Source organism: Ambystoma mexicanum, chromosome 9 (genome assembly GCF_040938575.1).
Source record: "Ambystoma mexicanum isolate Mex_15411 chromosome 9, UKY_AmexF1_1, whole genome shotgun sequence".
NCBI classification, from domain to species: domain Eukaryota; kingdom Metazoa; phylum Chordata; class Amphibia; order Caudata; family Ambystomatidae; genus Ambystoma; species Ambystoma mexicanum.
The window spans coordinates 1,340,139,786-1,340,158,694 of record NC_090931.1 but is presented as its reverse complement, the minus strand read 5'-3'; the positions used below and the strand labels follow the sequence as shown (position 1 = coordinate 1,340,158,694).

The 18,909-nt window shown below is 44.1% G+C and overlaps 1 protein-coding gene across 2 annotated transcripts in view; it reads left to right on the top strand.

The window, feature by feature from the left end:
• Positions 1-18,909, top strand: part of EPB41L5 (erythrocyte membrane protein band 4.1 like 5) — a 1,765,041-nt gene that overhangs the window by 724,203 nt on the left and 1,021,929 nt on the right. For both annotated transcript variants that reach the window (XM_069616748.1, XM_069616747.1), the window contains exons 9-10: positions 16,121-16,208; positions 18,407-18,495. In XM_069616748.1, coding sequence (XP_069472849.1) covers positions 16,121-16,208; positions 18,407-18,495 — 177 coding nt within the window. The remainder of the gene's footprint in view (positions 1-16,120; positions 16,209-18,406; positions 18,496-18,909) is intronic.

Sequence of the window (18,909 nt, the reverse complement as noted above, 5' to 3'; positions counted from 1 at the left end):
CTCCAGCTCCTGTTCCAATTGGGGCTGTCGAAGAACTGGTGGAAATAGTCTGACAGTTGCTAAAGACTTGAGTTTTCTAGGTTTCCGTTTGGATACGGTCTGCGACAGTTTTCCTTTCGGAAGACAGAATAGCCGCGTGCCTCTTTTCCTTAACTCCTCCCACATGTCGGCCTGGTGGTTCCTGAGACTCCTCGGCCTGATGGCTTCATGCGTTTTAACCCTAGCACTTGAGAGACTGTAAATGAGGTGCGCACAGCTAACGCTTCGGAGCTGCTGGTCCCAAGCCGTGGACCTGGATTCCAAAATGATTCCGATAACCTCCTTCATGACGGCGGATCTTCAGTGGTGCCTCAACCTCCAGCAACCTTTCAGTTGGGACCTCCTTCCAGGAGCCCTTCCCATAGATTACGGTTACTGCAGACTCCTCCCTCCTAGGGTGGGGAGCGACGTTGGGTCACCTCGATGTGCACGATCTATGGATGCCCCAGGACAGAAAGTCTTATCAACTACATATAACTCCTTGCAGTTTTTGTGGCATTGAAAGCTTTCAAGCCCTTTGTTATAACAGAGTGGTGCAGATTTGCGTGGACAATTCTGTAGCTATGTTGTACATCAACAAGCAGGCGGGCACCAGGGCTCTGCCTCTGGTGGATTTAGCTATCCAGATTTGGAATTGGGCAGTCCAGCACACCGTCTGGCTACAGTCCGTGCACATTCCGGGTCAGATCAGTGTTGCGGCAGACTCCCTGAGCCGCCAGTCTGTGGCGAATTAAGAGTGAGAAATGAACAGCAATGTTCTTAGCAAGCTTTTCCAGCAATGGGGTTCTTCAATGGTGGACCTCTCTGCGACTGCAACCAACAGGAACCTACCATTCTATGCTTCCAGGGACGGTTACTGAGCATCTGCCTTGGGGGATGCCCTCGAGATTCCTTGGGACAACATGAAGGCTTATGCCTTCCTGCCTTTTCCGTTGATTCATCTGTTGCTCTGGGAGCACAGGAGTGCCTCCAACTGCACTCTACTCTTCAAAGCTCCTTGGTGGCCAGCCAGGTTCTGGTTTTTCAGAGCTGCAGCACCTATCAATATGCAACTCGATCAGGTTGCTGCAGATTCCCGACCTTCTCCACCAGAGCAATTACCAGGTGTGGCATCCCTCCCCACAATCCTTCAGCTTGGCGGCCTGGTACCAGTGTTCAAGTTCTTAGTGCGGTTTAACCTTTCCGAGGATATGTGCATAATACAGGCGGCACACAAGCTTTCTACAAGTGCTCAGTACAAAAGTAAATGGCTTCATTTTTGTAATTGGTGTCTAGCTAAACACCTAGATCCTCTGCAGGCTTCTATTGACTGTGTCTTGTCCTTTATATCAGACCTTGCAGCCTTTGGCATCCAAGTCTTATCATGCAGAACATATCTATCGGCCATTGCTGCTCATCTGTCTACAGACAGTTGCTCTTTTTCTCTGGAAAACCCAGTAATAGAGGCATTTCGCAGGTGGTCTTCACCTCTTTCCGCCGGGCAGGGCTCCTCACCCTAAATGGGATCTGGATCATAAGCCATTTGAACCAATGGCCACTACCAAGCTCAAGTTTCTTTCTTGGAAGTGGCCTTCTTGATTGCGGTAACATCTCTGAGTAGAATACGTGAGCTTCAAGCTCTCTTTGTCGAATATCCGTTCTTAACTTTCCACATGGATAATGTGCTTCTCACTCTTTCTTTCCATCCAAAAATGGTCTGTTCCACATAAATCAATCGATATCCTAACAGATTTTCTTTCCGAACCCTGTCTCGGATGAAGAGAGGGTTCTGCATAACCTAAATGTCAGATGAGCGCTGAAGTTTTACCTCAACAGAACAAGTGACTCAGAAATTCTTCACAACTCTGTTACTTTCGGTGACCCAAAAGGGAACCCGGCTTTAAAAGCGCCTATCTCACACTGGATCGCTTCATGCATCTCGGAAGCTTATACAATTCAAGGCCTCCAGCCCCCAAGGGACTTTCATGCGCATTTGCACCGTAGCAAAGCGGCTGCTTTTGCCTTCTAGAAATATGTTCCTTGGGAGTGCATAGCCAATGATGCTATGGGCTGCTCCCTCAGCTTTTTGCAGACACGATTGTCTTGAAGTGGGCTGATGCCCAGTTCGGCCAGGCAGTTCTTAAGAACCTATTCCAGTATTGAAAATGTCCATCCTCCCGTTTTCTCTGGTCAGTGCTTGGGAATCTCCCAAAAGTATGAAGGAAAGGGGACAGGGATGTAGGACTATAACAAAGTTGCTCACCGTAGTGACTTCCTTACTCCTAGTCCATAGTCCCGTTTCCTCCATACGCCCGCCTGTCCCCTCTAAAAAAAAGTATCCTCTATTTTGCTAATGGTCCTTCGACTTCGGCGATAGAAAAGGAATGAAGGGCGATGCGCATGACGGAGCCCAGGAAGGTGGGGCCACTGCAATGTGTGGGGGCCCCCGCATAGAAATAGGACAAAAAGGTTATATTTGATGCTTCAAAAGTGCTCCGGTCCCGTTTCGATGGACGGAATGTCCAAAAGTATTGAGGAAAGGGGACTATGGACTAGGAGTAAGGTAGTCACTATGATGAGAAACTGTTATTTCACCACTGCAGCGAACTCTAAATGCCAGATGTTTGTCAGCACATTTCATAAACCAAAGAGCTTGGGGGTCGTGTTCTCCTTCCTGTGGGAAGGCCTGTTTCTGTGCGATTTTCCGCAGTTTCCTCTCCTGCTACGTGTTATCAACCCACTCGGACAGCGTCTTTGCAAGATGATACTCATCGCCCCTGCGTGTCCGAGACATCTCTGGTATTCGGACCTGCTCAGCCTGTCGGCGTAACCGCCAGTCAAGTTGCCGGTACTTCTGGATTTGCTCACCAGAGAGGAATGAGCTATCCCTCGTCACGACCCAGGATCACTGAACCTGAAGGCATGGCTCCTGCAGCCTTACAGTTTGGAGGTTATGAGCCACAGCGGACTGCAAGGAAGTCCTCGCCAAGGCCAGGGCATCGTCAACTCTAAAGTGCTATGGTCATAAGTGCACGCGTTTTGCTACGTTGAGCCGGTCAGAGGATTACCCCTCTGAGGGTCACGGCTCCACAGATCCTTCCATACTTACTGTCCTTGGCAAGAGTTGGGCTGGCTCACGCATCCATCAAGGTACACCTGGAGGCCATCTCTCGCTACACCCGGGATCCGGGAAGATCCTCACTGTGGTCCCACACCCTAGTCAAGGAATTCCTCAAAGGGCTTTTCTAATCTTTCCTGCCAGTGAAGGATCCCATCCCTACATGGGAACTTGTGGTTCTAACAAGGCTCATGGGGACACCTTTCGAACCTATGCATCGGGCCGGCTCAAGTTTCTCTCGTGGAAAACTGCTTTCTTCGTGGCTATCACTTCTGACAGATGTCTGGGTGAGATCCAGGCCCTATCTGGTAAGCAACCGGATCCGACTTTCCATGAGTCGAGGGTGGTACTGTATACACACACCTCTTTCATGTTGAAGGTTCTTTCAAAATGCCACCTCAACGAGCCTTTGGTTTTGCCTGTTTTCTTCCCAAAACTTTTGTTGCCGGCAGAGAGGGCCCTGCATGACGTTGCTCGTGCTCTGAACCTATATAGGTCACGCATGAAGAGCTTTGGGAAGACTTCTAAAATGTTGAACCATGGGAAGGCCTTGTCCAAGGCCTCCATCTGAAGATGGCTCTTCGGCTGCATCATGCACGATCATCGGCTGGCGAAATGGCCCCCGCCGGACTGTCCGAGAGCCCACTCCATCAGAGCGATCGCTGCAACAACAGCGTTACTTTCTGTTGTGCCCCTGCTGGACATTTGCAGGGCTGCGACGTTCAGTGCCACGCATACCTTCGTGAAATTCTACTGCATCAACTGGGATTCCGGGGAGGAGTCCAGAATCGGCCAAGCAGTGCTACACAATCTGTTTGCTTGAGGTGAGCCTGTTCCAGGGGTAGGTGTTAATTGCTTCTGTTGAGCCTTGCCACCACCCATGGTTGTGTGCTGTGTACTGCTGTGTATTCGTTATTCATGATCATGTACATCCAAACCAGACTCTATGCTGGAGAAGGTTTGTTACTTACCTGTAACTATTGTTCTCCAGCATGGGTCTGGCATGGATCTACATGTGAACCCTCCCTCCGGCCCAGCTGCGGCTCTTCTTGGTCATACTGCCACTATAGGTGTATACCAAATTTGAAGATGACTGACAGAGGAGGGGCTTGGGGAGAGGACTGTCATTGGATTGGGGCAGTATGTCCCAGAGGACAGTGATTGGTTTAGAGGAGAAATGCAGTTATAAAGTGAAAGTGAAACAATTTTTTCTTTTACAGAGGATTCCCAACCTGACGGCAGGGAATATTCATGAGCATGTGAATCCATGCCAGACTCATGCTGTAGAACAATAGTTGCAGGTAAGCAACTTAAAACCATCCCCAAGACCTGGTGTCATTGAAGTCAATAAGCAGTCTCAAGGCTTATTCCAGGATTATCAAAGCTATTATCAAGAACAAGACATCTATGAAGACCAGTATGTTTTTTTTTTTTTTTTTTATTTTTTTTATTTGCATTTAGTTCAATTACAGGAATAAATTCGAGTAGAACCTTTGCAAAACAAACATATTAAATCCATGTAAAAAAGGTTTTGAAACATATAAAATTACATCAATACACAATACTCTAAAATACAATTTAAAGTGCAGGTGCAAAAGAAGATAGACTAAACAGTTTACCATCTAAGCATTTCATACTCCACTCAAAATAAGTTCCTTTTCTATATGCTTACAGAAGCTTACTAGTTCAAAAATTAGGCGATTGTGAGCTCCTTGCATCAAATGAGACCATAAAAACTCAAGGCAATCTTCAAACTCTATATCAACAAATTTCATGAGTCTTGCTGTGCGCATTTTTTTAAAATGCGGACAATAGAGTACGAGATGCTTCAATGTTTCATATGGTTCGCTGCATTCATCGAATCTGCATCCCGCAGCAAATGTGATGGCATTTGTTTGCCAATTCTTAATTCTATCTCTCGTATGATAGAGATTAAATCTAAATCGAATATACGCCTTCCTGGTAATTTCACAGGGAAATAAAGTGATATGTGCATAGCGGGGAATGCGCTGCTTAACATAGGCACCATATTCTTCATAAGAATTATATGTCCTAATCCGATCAATAGTTGCACACCAATCTAATTCAAAGAGTTTTTTTTTAGCATAACCAGGGCGGAGATAAACATCATTCACTGTGATGTTGACTTCACTTAAAAGTTGTTGCATTTTTAGTTGATGGTTATAAAAGGAAATAGGACAGTGGATACCCAACATCTTATTCAAGTCCATATATAATGAATTAATCGGTGGATAATTCATTTTGGAAAAGTGAGATAACTGTCTCCATTTCCATCTAAACGATAATGCAACCAACCCCAATTCATGTCGGATGATGGCATTCGGAATGGACATTGGCAAAAACATTGCTGCTTTTAAAAGTGAGCCTTGTAAACAATCCAACATATTAGACATATCACACAAACAAATATCCAGCGCATAAAGAATGACACACTCAGTTTTCAAGGACATAAATTCAATTAGCGGAGTTAAAGAAAATTTGCAAAAACGGGTATAAATCTTTTTCATTTGTGAGAGGAGTGGTCTGGTTTTGCATTTAATAATATCTGTCCATGCTTTGATGGAGTTCTGATCAGAAAGATGATACCCCAAATAAATAGCATTGTTAATGCAAAATATCTGACTATCCATAATATGCCATCTAAATCTGCCCTTTTTCTGCTTTACTCCAAATTTCATAATGGCAGTCTTTGCCGGGTTAGGAGTCAAGTTGTGATCCTTTGCAAATTCCTCAAAGAGAGTTAATTTCATTTGTAAACCTGCAGGAGTAGGGTCAAACAAGATAATATCATCTGCGAAGGCAATCCATTGCAGAGATATGCTCCCAACCTTCACAGAAAACATGTTCATTTTTTCCCAGTTCTTATCCAGATCCGCCATATATAAATTGAACAGGGTTGCTGCAAGGTTGCAGCCCTGTTTCAAACCCAATGCTGTTCCTATTGGAGCTGTAGTACCTCCCTCCTGTGATATTTTTATTCTATAAGTTGTTTTGGTGTGTAGTTTCATAATCCAATACATTATGTCATTTGGAATTCCAAAGGCCAACATTTTCATCCACAGCAGGTTGCGGACAACATTATCAAAGGCCGCACTCATGTCAATCATTGCAATATATACTGGATTCGTATTCTTATTTTTTGCACCCGCAATAACATGCGCAAGGATAAATGCGTTTAAAATAGTACTCATATTCTTTCTGAAACCCGTTTGAGACCAAGGGTCTTTATTCTAAATATCAATGATTCTCTCCAAGTCGTAAAGAAGTAAAATCGCAAAGATTTTAGCCTCAGTATCGATTAGGGAAATCGGGCGATAGTTTTCAGGGCGGGAAGGGTCACCCCTCTTGAATATGGGGACTATATTTGCAGTTAACCAAGATGGTGGAATTTCCCCAGAATTGAAGATGGTTTCAAATTTAATACTTATAATTTCTGCCCACATAACAGGATCTGCTTTATAAAGACAAGGGGGGAGCCCATCCGGTCCTGGAGCCTTAGAGTACGACAACCTCGAAATCGCCCAAATTATATCACTAGTACTCCAATTAAACCGAGGGATCTTAGTAAGGTCTAGCAATATGTCAGGAAGAGAATAAAACTTATCAGGCAATTGGTATTTGGCAGTTATATACATCTGCCATGTCTGATCAGAAATGCAATTCGGCATAGGTAACACAGCATTTTTAGAGTTGGCTTTTAAAGTACGCCATATTACTCGAGTATCATACAATGTAATGGCACGAATTAGAGTACAATTCTCCTCGTTATGTCTTGAGATCCGGGCAAACCTTAAATTTTGTTTATACTGAGACATGATTTGATTCCGCCTTTCCCTGATTCTTTCAATACTCAATTCGTTAAATTTCAGTTGTCTAAGGGCTTTATTTTTTTCCCTTTTCAACAATTTACATTTCTGATCATAAACATGAATATGTTTCGCACTACTGCGTTTTTTGCAAAATTTAAGCAATACGGTGTCAATTATTTTGGAGTACTCCTTATCAGATAGTTTTATTCTTAAATCAACACCGTATTGATTAACTCGCAATGTTTCTCGCGATATATGTTTGACAATCTGATCGCACAGGCCCTTGTTCCACCTGATTGAATGCTGTGGGCGATCAATTTCTACTGCTGTTAGTGAATAATTTGCTCCTAACGAGTGACATTTCAATTTCAATGATGTTATAAGTTGAGCTTGGTCACCAAACAGTATAGGATCTATTACTAATGGAGCCATGTAAGCTATAAGATTGCGAGATACAAAGATAAAATCTATCATTGAGTTTTTGACTCCTCTTTCCCATGTAATTTTGGATTTCATATCATGTGTCACCAAAAGATCCATATCCCAGTCAGTTAGGAGTTCTCTGAACTTAGCTCCTCTAATGCCTGCTAAGGTTATGGATTTAGGTAGGCTATTTTCAGTCGCATTTCTACAGTCACAGTTAAAATCACCACCAAGAATGATCTCGTACTTCTGATACATACTAGCGGAAAATTCTAAACATGCTTCAAGATCGTCCAGCATCTCATCGATAGTTAAATTGGCAGGATTCCAATATAGTGAAATGACTATTAATGATGAATATCTAATTGAGGGTATGTCAAGATGAACCCCTAATAAACTCAGAGAAGTCCAAAATACATTAGATTGAACTATAAGTGAGGTATTTATTGCAATCGATAAGCCCCCGGATGGGCGGCCTAATAAATGTTTCTTGGCTAATGAGTTAAAAGTAATGTACCCAGGGATAAGTAAAGGTTCAGTTTTCATCGTCTCTTGGATTATGATTATCATGGGTCCTTCAACATCAATAACGTTAAGATGCCAGTTTATTAAATTCACAAAACCACATGAATTCCAAGATATGATTTTAAGTTCTTTGTGATTCGATAGCTATGGAACTGATTTTATAGGTAATAAGGTAGTTTTAGAGGACAAAATGGCCAAAAGCAAAGGTTCCAGCCAAGGAAGGCCATTTGTTTGAGCTACAGCTTTCAAAATCTCAGCCAAATCAAGTTCTGAGCTCATGGTAGTTTTAACATTGGGCAATACCAGATCAGTACAATTTCCATCAAGCACCTTTGGTGGATCTAAGAAAAGAGCAGCATCGTCCTCAGATCCGAAGGTAAGTAAAACCAAACCTTCTCTTTTTATTTCCTCCCGATTGAACCAAATACATTTCATTACTGCCTCAGAAGTGAGATAACATAGAGCCCTGAAGTTATTGATTCTTGCCAGGGAGACTCTAGTGATATCATTAGATTTCACCATTCTCAATTGAGGTATTTTTGAGAAAATGGAGAAGATAAATGAACGATTAATACGTTTATCAACCAGTGCTGCAGCATTACCTTCAAATCCTATAATATATTCCTTTATCTCATTTGACTGCAAGGACCTATCTGGAATCAACACTGAGACAGATGGAGTTACTACTTCCACATCAGTATTGATTGATAGATTATTAGGTTGTTTAAGTGAGATCTTACTATAGTTGTTTATGTTCGGATTATCCACATAGGAGGTTTTACTCAGAACTACAGAGGATTTGTCATTTTTATACAGGAAAGGATTGGTATTCATATTTTGTGGTAGTGATCTGCTTTGCGCAGGGCCATGAATAGATATACAGTTTGGAGTCATTACATTACCAATTGCTCCAATTTGATCGAAGCCACTAGACTTAGAACTTTCTTTATGACACATGGCCAATGCCTCAACCAATGTAGATTTTTTCCCCGTACCATTGGCGACTTAGTCATGTTCTCCTCCTCTTCAATGATATTAGTTATTTCATCTACTTCGACCTTCCCCATTTTACCAATACCATTTACAGCAACTACGGATTTATTTTTGGGCTGTTTGGAAATAATGTCCACAAAGGGTTCGATAGTCGTATTCCTCGAACATGCTTCACTATAGGTTTTCTTGATTAGTGAAATCGAATTATCGCTACCCTGAGAGCCCCGGTGAATAATGTTATTTTTCATCGTACGACATCTCCCTATAGTCGGGAAAAAGTCCCTTAAGTTGCTTTTTACTACGGAGCCAATAATAGGTTCAGTTAAAGTTGTAACACATCCATTGTCCTGATTTTCCAACACCTTTAAAGACCTTTCGCATAATTTTGATTTAATCAGAGGTTTTGAATTCGTAATTTCCTCAGATGGACTCTTTACTGAATGAATAGTGCCAGACTTAAGATTATCAGTTAAGGGAGGAGCAGCACCCATAATTAGTGCCTTGGTAATTATACCATTTTGACTTGCTACCTCCGATAAATTGATAACAGGAGTAAGAGCAGCTTGGCTTTCTTTGGACAGTTGTTCTACGTCAATATGTTCTTCATCGATTAAATCTGTACTAGAAACAGGATAGTTATCCTTTCCACGTCCATCTTTCTTGTGGGACAGTGCATCTTTCCTACGCTTAGCGTATCTCTTAACAACTCGCAGGTGATTTTTTTTAACTCGACGTGACATAAAAGTGAGGGGTTCATCTATAGCGTAATGTTCAGTCTCTGTTTTATTTTGTAATTCCATTTCTTCAATTAAAGCGGATGGACTATCAGGGGACTGCGTTAAAGGTTCCATTTTGGAAAAGTGAGTTGTGATAGTGAAATGCAGTGCATCGACTGATGCCTTGATTTCTTTAAAATCATTGTCGCACTTACATTTCATAGAATCAGTTAGTGCGATCTGATTGCACTGTTTCAAACTATTTACACATATGTCGTGCCCCCTTGCCTCATCGTTACTATGACCTAATCCACTAATTTCAGATTGGATGGATCTTAGGGTCTCAACTGCAGTGATAAACCCCTCAATTTTATCCATTTTGGAGCACAAATAATGTAAAATGGCTTTAATTTCTTTTAATTCAAGATGAGTAAGCTCATGACCCTTATCGAGGAGATCTAGAATTTTGGTAATCACCGGTAGAGGGGTTGGGGATTGGTTTTCAGCCCCACGCGCACTATTCATATCTACTCCAAAATCGTCAATTGGTGATTTATTAGAAGTATTAGATTTAACAGGCGAGAATAAAAGTGTGCGTGGGATTGTTCCAATTGGTACCTCATCTGTTGCATCATCATCTATTTTAGTAAGATTGCTCCTATTAGTATTTCCTATGAGACCCAAGTTAGTTGTACCGAATACTAATGGAGTCATCATACTAATAGTTTGGTTAACTTGTGCATTTAATGCAGCCATCTTCTGCAAGGTGGTGCTAAACTGCACTTTAGTAGGGGTACAGGAATCTAATCGAATCATACTATCGCTCATATTTACATCTACAAACTCATTTTCCTCAACATTAGTAGGAACATATGTACAAACAGAGGAAGTAGCATGCACTTGAACTGCATGAGTAGAGCGGTTGCCAATGTCTAAACAAGCCTCAGGAACGATAGAAATATTTTCGTCTACCCTATCCATTAATGGTGCTTCACAATATGAGGTTCGACCTTTACATATCATGGAGTCAATACTGGAAGATGTTAGGATGTTAGTTATTGCCTCAGTGCAACGTCCACTTCGCAGGCCATTAGCCATTGTGATAAGAAGGTGCGCCAAATTTTAAAATAATTATTACAAAATATGCACTTAAAAATAAAGCACCTTACCTGATATTAAATCAGGGAGTTAAAAAGCGAAATATGACAGCCTTCTTGGTTGAGCTACCAATTTTACAATGTATGCTAACAAACAACAAAACTTCTCAAACACTTAACACATGCCAGTTGCCCAGGTCCCAGCCAAACAGCAAAACAGCGGCTCCAGCCCTTACTGCCTCCAGGGCTTAGCGCCACAAGGGCGGTTATGCCTGGAATTAATGCCGGAGATGAATGTCACGTGATGTCACGTGACCGCAACAGTACCCGCCTCCTCCAGGAAGCGATGCGGTGAGCAGCAAGAGCACACACAGCTCGCAGTGCTGCTGTAGTAAGTGGCAGGAAGAAAATAACGTTCCTCTTTCCAAGCGCTCCTTCACAGTTCCATAAAACACACCACACGGGCGGCTATGCCTGGAATTAATGCCGGAGATGAATGTCACGTGATGTCACGTGACCGCAACAGTACCCGCCTCCTCCAGGAAGCGATGCGGTGAGCAGCAAGAGCACACACAGCTCGCAGTGCTGCTGTAGTAAGTGGCAGGAAGAAAATAACGTTCCTCTTTCCAAGCGCTCCTTCACAGTTCCATAAAACACACCACACGGGCGGCTATGCCTGGAATTAATGCCGGAGATGAATGTCACGTGATGTCACGTGACCGCAACAGTACCCGCCTCCTCCAGGAAGCGATGCGGTGAGCAGCAAGAGCACACACAGCTCGCAGTGCTGCTGTAGTAAGTGGCAGGAAGAAAATAACGTTCCTCTTTCCAAGCGCTCCTTCACAGTTCCATAGACCAGTATATGATAATCTATGCCAGGGTGATGACCAGGGAAACTGGTATGATGACCCTAATGACCCTACCAGTTATGACCTACATGACCCAGATCACGCAGATGTATCTATTTTACCATCTGTGGACAATACTACCGAACCTGGACACACATCCCCTCTTGACAACCAGCTTCTGTTCAATGACCTACTTCCAAAAACACCAGATCATTTTAAGATCCAAACCCAAGAAACTGTAGAGCACACAGATTTTGTGGACACTTTAAATGAAAAGGGACCGTATTCCACCTTTCAAACCTCCCAACATCGAGAGTTCCGACAAGGCAAAGGTCGGGGCAGGAGTACAACCAATAGAGGCTTTGCTGCCCACTCCAGCGAATGACTTATAAGTGCAGGTCCCCTCCCATGCTTCTTCAGTAGTGGATTGTATCGCTCTTCCTCACCTCCACGCATGGGGGGCGTAGGGGAGTATAACATCAGACAAGTGGTTTTGCACTTACTCTGAGAAATGCTGCTCTAATTGCACTCCCCCCATGGATTTCCCGCCCTTCCCCTGTACTTTGCGTTCCTCATTTGCACGATCTGAATGACACAAGGCCTAGTAAAATTGTTGTCTTGTCCTCCCTGTGTACCCTCCCTTGACTTATTGGACCTAGAAACGTGTACAGGCTCATTATAAATGACTTATCATATAACAGTAACCAAAGGGTATTCAATAGAATTCCTCCAAAGAACTCTCCACCATCCGCCAAGATCAAGGAAAATGTTGCGAGAGCATCAGTTAAGTCTACAAGCATAGATATTAACATTGTTGGTGTAAGGAGCCATAGAGCTGGTTCCATTTCTAGAGGTAAATGAGGGTATTTATTCAGATTTACTTCCTTGTCCCCAAAAGGATTTAACCATGCACCCCGTGTTAGACCTGTGTCCTGCAGACACATATGTCAAGCTGGAAAAATTCAGGATGACAACACTGCAGGAAGTAATTCCACTTCTGGAGCAAGGGCATTACATGGCAACATTGGACATGAAAGATGCTTACTTTAATATTTCAATGTAGCCAGCGCACAGAAAATACCTAAGGTTCAAAGTAGTACTAACTCCATACCAATTCAAAGTGCTTCCCTTCGGCATAGCGTAAGTGACACTGGTATTCACAAAAGTACTCGCAGTGGTGGCAGTCCACCTGCGCAGACAGTCAATTCCAGTGTACCCTTATCTAGACGACTGGCTAATAACAGGAGACACCATAGGTGTATCTTTGGAACACCCAAGAACCTATCAATCTACTGTTCCAATTAGGATTCTCAATCGAGAAAAATCAAGTCTCGTTCCCAGTCAATTAAAAGTTTCTTGGAGCTTTAACACTTCTGCTTACATACTCATTCAAAAGGTGACTCACAAGTGTGTCAAGCAGTTTTGAGACATCATTTTGCTGCTGTTCCTTCAAACAACCCACCACCTTCTCCAGGTACTACTGTTATGTTATTTGGCATTTATATAGCGTTCTATATATCATTGGTATGACCTCAAAGCCCTTCTGGGTTGAATGGCCTTGGGGACCATAGTCCAGGTCAGTCGAGAGAGTAGGGTATCCTAGAGTGCTTGGGTGCACTCAGTATGTGAGCAACTGATGTGATTGCCTGATGGTAGCTGCATCGTAACATTAGGTGTGGTGGTATTGAGATATCAGTTGAATGTGTGTAGTCTGGAGGTTGGTGTCCGAGACTGCATTCTGGTGGCCTTTGGCCTGTGTGGGATGCTTGTGTGCAGCTAGGCTGCTGTTTCGTGGGGTATTTCATTGAGTATTATTTGTATGTGAGCAGCTAGGCCAAAATTGATCGAGGGGTGTAGCTGCGCTCTATTGTGTGTTGGTATAGAGTAGAGAGTGAGCATAGTGATGGGAGAGGTGAGTGTCTGGAGTGGATGTTTTATTCCTAAACGTCCACTGTTCCGCTACTCGCTAGTCTCTGCAAAGCATGTGATTCTAAGCAGATCCACAAGCCTCAGAAGACATACATTACTCACCGTAATCATATTTCTTATGCTTGTATCTGCTTAGATTGGTGTGTGCCCACCCTTCCTGCCCTTTTGAGGTTTAAGGCACATATACAACTTGCACCTTTCCTCACTCACCTGTACACATGCATACACTTCATGCTCCCTTATGTCAGAAACAAAACAATCTGATGGACCAGACGAATGGAGGACCATGGGTACAGTAAATCACACAAGGGATAGTATTACGAACACGCCCAGTCAGCGACCCTTTTCGAACTTCGAAAACAAGCCATGCAATACTCTGCACCTACCACTAGATGTCAACCTATGCAAAGCATGTGCATCTAAACGGATACCAGCATCAGAAATACAATTACAGTAAGTAATGCATGTCACATTTTCAGTATACTAGTGTGGTGTATAGGTTTGTGGTGTCTGTTGACATTAATTTGATCTCCCAGCCAACATTCTTTCCTCCCAACGTTGAGCCTGACTGCTCTATTTCAGCTACCATTGTAGTCTGGTCTTTCCTTTTGGGTGAGACCCTGTTCAACATTAGGTTATATGATTACGTAGCCCTCACCAAGGGTTGTGCAAAATTCTCCCCAACGCTGACTGAGTGTGTTGCTGTGCTTTTGTGTTCTCTGCCTTCAGAGGCCTTTTGATGTCTAAGGCAGTGCTACCCCATAGTGTCTGAGAGCGCCCTCTGTTAGTCATGTGCATAGGCTTTTTGTGTATTATGCTTCCACTGGGTGTAATACATTTTTACCTCTCCTGGTCCTTTTTGACCCCTCATCTATGTACCAAAATGTAAGTTCTTTGTTTTCCTTTGAGGACCTGGGGGGGGGTTCACACAACTTCATTGTCCCTATTGTGTGTGAGGAAATGGCCATCTTGGGCTACTAGATGCTTGTATCACAGGACCGAGTGCTGTTTTAAGCCTGAAAGCCATTATGCTTGGCTAATGCAGATGCACGTCTGAAACAGTGTGGATTTGTTTCTTTCTGTTAGGGATACTTCCAGAATGCATGGATGTGCTTGGAAGGAATGGTCTGCTGTTGACCGATTGCCCTTCTGAATGGGGTGTTATTGGGTGCTGTTTTCACTCTCCGCCTCTAGAGGCGGATAAAAGCACACTCCCTTGCCCTTGCAACTTGTCTACTACTGGAACTCTGTACCTGCACTCCGGAAGGCCTACTGCTCCCAGAAGGACCAAAGCTCTGCACTAGCATACTTTGACACTTTGCAGACTCTGATGGCAAAGCTCTCCTGCTCCAGGATGACTAGGAAGAACCCACAGTGGCACTCCTTCCTCCTGATGTGGTTGGGACAACTGGATCACAGCTCCGCTTAAAGGCCTCCTCTCCATGAAGCACCTGACCATGCCCTCATTGCTGGATCCAGGTATGGGTGTCCCTTCACTGCCAGGACTCTAAAGAATGTGCCAAATTGACAAGAGATTATTAATCTCTGGATGTCTGGCAAGCCATTTGGTTCCATCTTCCACGACTGAATGTTCCAGGTGCATGTGCTGCCTTTATTTCTGCAACCACACCTCCCAACTCACCTGAGTTTTTCTTCACGGGCTACCTCCTCTTCTGAGTGACTTCAACTTTTCTTCAGTACTCTTTCTGCCTTGGCCTCCCTAACCTGACCCATCCTCAGAAGCCAAATCCTGTACCAGAGGACAACAGGGGAACCCTTCTTTGAGTACAGACGACTGCAGCTTTCTGCTCCTTTCATTTGGACCCCCTACCTCTCAATGTTCAATGATCATTCTTTCTGAGTCTCTTGGGGTTCTCCCTTCATCATTGTCTTGCTGCTGCACCATAAGGTGGCTGCCGACCAACATGCACAGCTACTGCCTCTGTTGCATAACTGCTTATTTTGGTCCGAGTGTAATGTTTTCCTGACTCTTCGCCCAAGACTGCCCCAATTGTATACATACCTTTTATCTGCATTTCATTTTCAACGATGGTCCGAACTCTCAAAGAATTTTTATCAAAACTGTTTCAACTTACCTACAAAATTGTAGTATCTTTTGTTTTACAATGTTTTCTTACCTACAAGTTTGGTGATTTTTTTTTTTTGTATGTGACGATTATATGCTTATAAAATGAAATGTGCACTGGTTCTGCTAACTCACTTCACTTCCTGAGAGTAGACCCTTGCTTAACTCTTAGTTGCTGTCACGACTACCTCCTGGAGAGCCTGGTGCGCTTGAGGGAATCACTAACGGTACCAAACTCAGGAAGATGCACCTAAAGAGCTTGACCACAGGGCTGAAGATCAATCTCCCTAACAAAAATGCACAAATTACGATTAAATATCCTAAAGATTTAGGCGGGAGAGACCAGTAAACCCAACTTTGTTCCTCATTACTTCCACAGTAAAATCCATTTAAAGTTTTTCTGCCAATGGATAAACCAAGAGTAGTATGATGGGAAGTATTTAGCTGGTTACTAACATCTGAATCTTTGTTTTTATTTTTGTAATCCCTCTAGTTTTGTTTCAACGATTTAACATGGAGGGGGTTTCTGTTTTTCAGAGGACAGATGCCTGAAGAAGCCGAAACAAATTACTTAAACAAAGCCAAGTGGCTTGAAATGTATGGGGTAGACATGCATGTGGTGAAGGTAAGTTTGAACTTCAGGATTTTGAATAAGAGGCCTGCAGAATCCTACCTTGGTGAATATTCGTCTCAGTGTGCAATTGCTCACTTGATGGCCTGCCATAGAGGTTCCAGCTCTGATTGCCAGGGTAGACTTGTGACATACAGCACTAATAATGCTACTCTGTAGCCTGTAAACCTGACTCCCCACAAATGGGACAGCATGTTCAAAAGGTGCAACCCCCTTGCACAGTGTGTGATATGGCATTTATAACGCGCCTGTACACAAGTGTTTCTAGGTGAGACAAGATAAGGAGGGAGAAACAAAGGGAGGGCAAAATAACAATCTTACTAGGCCTTGTGTCATTCAGATTGCGCATTTGCGGGGAAGAGGGAAGGGTAGAAGTTCCCGGGGGGGGGAGAGTGGAAGGGGGAAGTGCAGTTAACTCGCAAGTGCAGCCAGTGGGTGGCTCATAAGTGCAGAGAGAAGGGACTGTAGGGTTGCAGATACAGATCCTTTAGCGCTGGAGAGCGTGCAGGTAGTGCAAGGGCAACTGGGCATGCAGGAACCTTAGTCAGAGTTCAGAGGGTGAACAGTGTGCGGAGCAGTTGGGTGCATCAGCAGGGGAGAGGAAGATAAAAAGCAGAAGCCAAAAGGAAGGTCTTGAGTTGCTTCTGGAACAGGGGAGCTGGTTCTGCTCAAGTTTGACAGGGGCAGGGAGGCTGTTCCAGTGGGAGGCCCCAGCCGAGGAGAGATATCTGCTCCCAACTCTCTGCTTGGAGAAGCATCTGACCCTCAGAGTTGGAGGTGGATGAGCGGAGAGCTCGAGAAGGAAGATGTTTTGGAAGAGAAAGTTGGAGGTAGAGCGGTCCCAGGCCCCAGAAAGCCTTGTGGACAGTGCATAGGGTCTTGAACTTGATCCTTGAGGCCACGGGGAGCCAGTGAAGAGATTTCACAGCTGGAGAGATGCGATCCCTGGGCTTGAGGCCAAGGACAAGTCTCACAGTCTTGTTCTGGATAAGTTCTAAAGGTCTAAGAGTAGAGGCAGGAAGAGGACCAGCGCTCTGGAGACAGTGAGCTTCTGGGGGAAAGAGTGAGAAAAGGAGGAATACCTCCTGAGGAGATGCAGCTGATAGTTTGACTTCTTAGAGATGTCAGAGATGTGTGGAGAGAAGGAAAGGGTGGAGTTGAGAGAGAGACAGAGACGCACATCTCGGTCCTACTGGCATTAAGGCAGAGATCATTGGTGGCACACCATTCCTGAATTGCAGCCACGCAGTCTGGTATGAGAGAAGCAGCAGATGTGGCTGAGGGCAGCCTGAAAGAGAGCTGGGTGTAATTTGCATAATTGAAAATTGGAGCAGAAAATAGTGATGCGGTGGCAAGAGGGGCCAGTGGTTGAAGACCCAGGGAGAGAGGTAAGACCCCTGGGGAACACCACAAGTAGCGAGAGGGATAGAAGAGAGGAAAGGCCCCAGGTGGTCGGTGAGAAAGGAGGTCAACCAGGCAAGGGCCTGATCAGTAATACCAAGGTTGTCGCGCAGGCGATTGAGCAGGATGGCATGGTTGACCATGTAAAAGGCAGAGGATAAATCTAGAAGAATGAGGACAGAAGGGAGATTGGAGTCCAGATTGGAGAGCAAGTCTTCAAGGGTGTTCAGGAGAGCAGTTTCCATGCTTCTGGAAGCTCTGAAGCTAGACTGGTGGTCATGGATGTAACCAACAGATTCAGTATTTAGATTAATCTGGGAGCTGGCCAACTATGGCCTTTACTTTTGAAAAAGAGACCACCCAAGCAGAACAGTAGATCCTGGCAGCAAATACACAGCTGCCAAGATTCTCAGTTCCTTGCATGGCACCTCAAGCCAGTCCTGATGTTCACCGTTGCATGCTGGGACTTGTAGGTTTGCATTTTCCTGGTATGGGCATACAACTCCCAGTATGCGATGGAAAATCCAGGAATGGCATAAGGTGTCAAGCATGGAATCGGGGAAACTTGACCGCTATGCAAGTAGTTTATGGCCCATTGATGGCTTTTTCAGCATTAGGAAACGGGCTATGGTAGTAAGGTTTACATGTACAACATAATATGCTACATCACTGTCTCAGTGTGCTGCAGGCTTGCAAAATACTTCCCTTAAAGCTTGATTTGAATTGGTTTGTTGTTTTAAGGAGTGACACACTCTTGATTTAAATAATATATTAATGTCCTTTTTCTCTAGGCCAGGGATGGGAATGATTACCACCTCGGTCTGACTCCAACTGGCGTCCTCGTTTTCGAAGGAGAGACAAAGATTGGACTGTTTTTCTGGTTAGTGACACCCTATTTGATTTTTTATAACTGTTTATTAATTTTATTTATGAGTACATAACCGCATGAAACAACCAACAAGGTCACATGATCTACAATCAGCAGTATTAACCATGAGTTATGTCCCGGCAGCACATGGGTATCTCAGGCTGACCAGGGGTCAGTCTCTCGGGTGTGGGTATCTGACCCGTTGTGGAAGATCGTGGGGTTCCCGGGCCTCCTCCTTTGGGGGATTATCAAGAACCCTCCCATTTCCCCCAGACTTTCTGGAATTTCGTGGCGCATCCTCTAGCCTTATAGATTCGTCTCTCTAGGGATGCACTTCTGTTCACCTTGTTGGACCATAGGTCTATACTCCGTTTTCAGCTGAGCCCCAAGTTGCGGCCATTTGCTGCTTCCCTGCGCCCAATGCCA